The sequence below is a fragment of the Triticum aestivum genome, chromosome 5A (genome assembly GCF_018294505.1).
Source record: "Triticum aestivum cultivar Chinese Spring chromosome 5A, IWGSC CS RefSeq v2.1, whole genome shotgun sequence".
NCBI lineage: Eukaryota > Viridiplantae > Streptophyta > Magnoliopsida > Poales > Poaceae > Triticum > Triticum aestivum.
Genome location: NC_057806.1, coordinates 328,578,301 through 328,581,842, shown reverse-complemented (window position 1 = coordinate 328,581,842; position 3,542 = coordinate 328,578,301). Strand labels below are relative to the sequence as shown.

General features: G+C 58.9%; 1 protein-coding gene across 1 annotated transcript; it reads left to right on the top strand.

Annotated features, from left to right (window-relative positions):
- The first annotated feature begins 262 nt into the window (after positions 1-262).
- LOC123106876 (cation/H(+) antiporter 15-like) lies at positions 263-3,096 on the top strand. Its single transcript, XM_044528910.1, has one exon. It carries the CDS (start codon positions 465-467, stop codon positions 2,886-2,888), a length of 2,424 nt encoding a protein of 807 aa, XP_044384845.1. The 5' UTR covers positions 263-464; the 3' UTR covers positions 2,889-3,096.
- The last annotated feature ends 446 nt before the right edge of the window (positions 3,097-3,542 follow it).

Below are 3,542 nucleotides of genomic sequence, written 5' to 3'. Positions count from 1 at the left end.
TTTCATTATGGGGCAGCTCGAGCAATTTTTTCAGTTGTGTATCCCTTGCTAATTGATTCTGACAATGTAGTTGGTATGGGGTTTATGTCTGCCAAAGGAAGTGATCAATAGGGAAGGAAAACTTTTTGCCCTCTCAATACTTGGATTATGCAGGAATCAAGTTTTTATGATGGGCAGGCTAGAGTTGGTCCTAGTACTTTACAAGCTTTGGTGAAAAAATGTGAAGCTAGCGTTGTGTTTTTGGCAAACGGGAAGGAATTGTTTGAATTTGGAAGGCAGGAGAAGAGTTCAATCTCTTCCTCTACTCTCCCTCCCGTCCACACGGCTAAGAATAGGTCTCACCCTGCTCGAGCTCAGCCAAACAAGAAGAGGACCATCATCCATGCATGCATGACGTAGTGTCATCCTCACCGCCACTCCATTGCATTTGCATGCGTTGCTAGCCCGGAGCTCGTCGAGCCACGATGGACACGGACGCCGCCGTGAACGTGACGGCGGCCGCGGCCAAGGCAGCGGCCGATGCCACGGCGACGGTGAAGCCCGTGGCGGCGGCGTGCTATGACAACAACCTGGTGAACTCGCAGGGCATGTTCCTGGGGGACCAGCCGCTGCGCTTCGCCCTCCCGCTCCTCCTCATCCAGGTCTCCCTCATCCTCCTGCTCTCCGCCGCCGCCCACCACGTGCTCCGCCGCCTCGGCCAGTCCCGCTTCGTCACCCACATGCTCGTCGGCATCCTCCTCGGCCCCTCCGTGCTCGGCCGCAACCACGAGCTCCGCGGCGCCCTCTTCTCCGAGCGCGGCACCTACATCCTCGAGAGCGTCTCGCTCGTCGCGCTCATCCTCTTCTTGTTTTCCATGGGCGTCAAGACGGACATGAGCCTGCTCCGCCGCCCCAGCGGCCGCGCCGTCGCCGTTGGCCTCGCTGGCTCCGTCGTCCCGCTCGCCATCACGCTCCCGGTGTTCCACATGCTACAGCCCACCCTCCCCGCCGACCTTCGCGGCTCGTCGCTCATCACCGAGATCGCCGTGCGCCTCTCGCTCTCCTCCTTCCCCGTCATCGCCGACGCGCTCGCCGAGCTCGACCTCCTCAACTCCGAGCTCGGTCGCATCGCGCTCACCGCGTCCCTCATCACCGACGTCACCTCCTGGTTCCTCCGAGCCTGCTTCGCCGCGGCGTTCCTCGTCACGGAGGCCAAGTCGCCCGCATTCACTACCAACATCCTCGCCTCCTTCGTCGGCTTCGTCTTCTTCGTCGCCTTCGTGGCACGCCCCGCCGGACGCTACATCGCCTACAAGCGCACGCCGGCGGGTGACCTCCTATCGGAGGGTTCCTTCGTCGTCGTGGTGATCGCGGCACTCCTGTCGGCGCTGGTGACGGATGTGATCGGGTTCAAGTACATGATCGGGCCGATGATGCTGGGGCTCGCGATCCCCGGTGGCATGCCGATCGGCGCCACCATGACGGAGCGGCTCGACTCCTTCTTCATCGCGCTCTTCCTCCCCGTGTATATGGCGCTCGCCGGCTACCGCACAGACTTCTCAGAGCTGGGCGGCCACGAGGAGAAATGGTGCGCGCTGGAGCTGTTCGTGGCCCTATGCGTCGCCGGAAAGATGGTGGGCTGCATAGCCGCGGGGCTCTTCTTCGCCATGCCGATCGGAGAGGCCACGGCTCTGGCGCTCATGCTCAACATCCGGGGCATCGTGGAGGTGGCCGCCATCAACAACTGGGGAGACACAATGAAGGCCACTGCCGAGCATTACTCGACGCTGACCTTGTCCATGGTGCTCATCACGGCAGCGGCCACGCCGCTCATCAAGATCCTCTACGACCCGACAGGGAGGTTCGCGAGGGCCAAGCGGCGGACCATGGAGGGCGCTCGGCCCAACGCGGAGCTCCGTGTGATGGCCTGCCTCTACACGGAGGACCACGCCGCGCCGCTCATCGACCTCCTCGAGGCCTCCGGCGCGAACCACGACTTCCCCGTCTCCCTCATCGTGCTCCACCTCACCGAGCTCGTCGGCCGCGCCGCCTCCGTGCTCAAGCCGCACAAGAAGTCGTCCACGTCCACCGCATCATCGCCGTCGGACCGCATCGTGAACGCGTTCCGCCACTTCGAGCAGCAGGCGGCGCCGGGGGCGGTGACGGTGAGCCCCTACGTCGCCCAGTCTCCCTACAGCTCCATGCACCATGACGTGTGCTCGCTAGCGCACAGCCGGAAGGCCAACCTCATCCTCCTCCCGTTCCACAAGTCCTCGGACGGGGCGCGCAGCACGGCCAACTCCGCCGTCCGCTCCGCCAACCGCGCCGTGCTCCAGTACGCGCCCTGCTCCGTCGCCATCCTCGTGGACCACGGCCTTGCGTCCGGGTCTGCGTGCGCCACGGCGTCCAACAGGAACCTGCTCCAGAGGGTGGCCCTCTACTTCCTGGGGGGACCCGACGACCGGGAGGCGCTGGCGTACGCGGCGAGGATGCCGGAGAGCGGGGGGACGTCGGTGACGGTGGTGCGGATCAAGCTGCGGAACTGGGTTGGGATGGGCGGGCACGACGAGGTGAGGGACGAGGAGGTGCTCCAGGAATTCTGGCAAAGGTACAGGGAAGACGAGAGGGTGGTGTACGTGGAGAAGACGGTGGAGGACGGGGAGGGGACAGCGTCGGTGGTGAGGTCCATGAGCGACAAGTTCGACCTGGTCATCGTCGGACGGAGAGGGGAGGACAGGGACGTCGAGGGGTCGGCGCTCACAAGCGGCCTCTCGGAGTGGAGCGAGTGCCCGGAGCTGGGCGTGCTCGGTGACATGCTCGCCACCGCGGAGTTCGCGTCCAAAGTGTCCATCCTCGTCATCCAGCAGCAGGCCGGGATTACCACCGGCGGCGATGCCGACTATCAATGATAGGGACTGATTCGACTTTGGTTCGTCGTTAGTACATTGTTTCTTTCTCGTTGAATATATGTATGTATATTCTAGTGAAAGCAAGGTAATTTTGTTCACTTGTAGTAGCACATATAGAGCAACTTATTGTTACTTTCCCTGTGCAACTTGTTGTAACAAAACTGTAAGAGGAAGATGATAGAATGATAGATGCATTTTTTGTTCTTCATGTCCCGCAAAATTCGCTTCCGGTTTGTTGCACCTTGCTATATTTTGCAATATGGTAAGTCAATTTTGTGGGAGGAGAAACGGTTCGAGGAGGAGGAAGGCTGGAGATAGAAGAAAGAAAATCGACTGTTCAATTTTTAATCTAATGGTCTAGAAAATCAACTTACCCAAAATATATTTTTGGACGACTGACATATAGCCGGTCCCATATTTTGTGGGACTTTGACCCACGGCAAAAGAAATAAAAGGTCAGATGAAAACAAATATCACTTTCTTTTACTTGGGAAAACTATACCAACAACTTTTTTTGGATAAAGACTATACCAACAATCATATGGAGGTGATTAATCCTCGGTCTTTTTTCTTTGGACTCTATGCGTTAGGTATCGGAAAATGTTTCAGTTGTCAGTCATTTTTCTCAGGAACCATCAGATCTTTCTCAAACGG

Excerpts from the sequence above, each read along its gene's own strand:
- LOC123106876 (XM_044528910.1), top strand. The coding sequence starts at position 465 with ATGGACACGGACGCCGCCGTGAACGTGACGGCGGCCGCGGCCAAGGCA.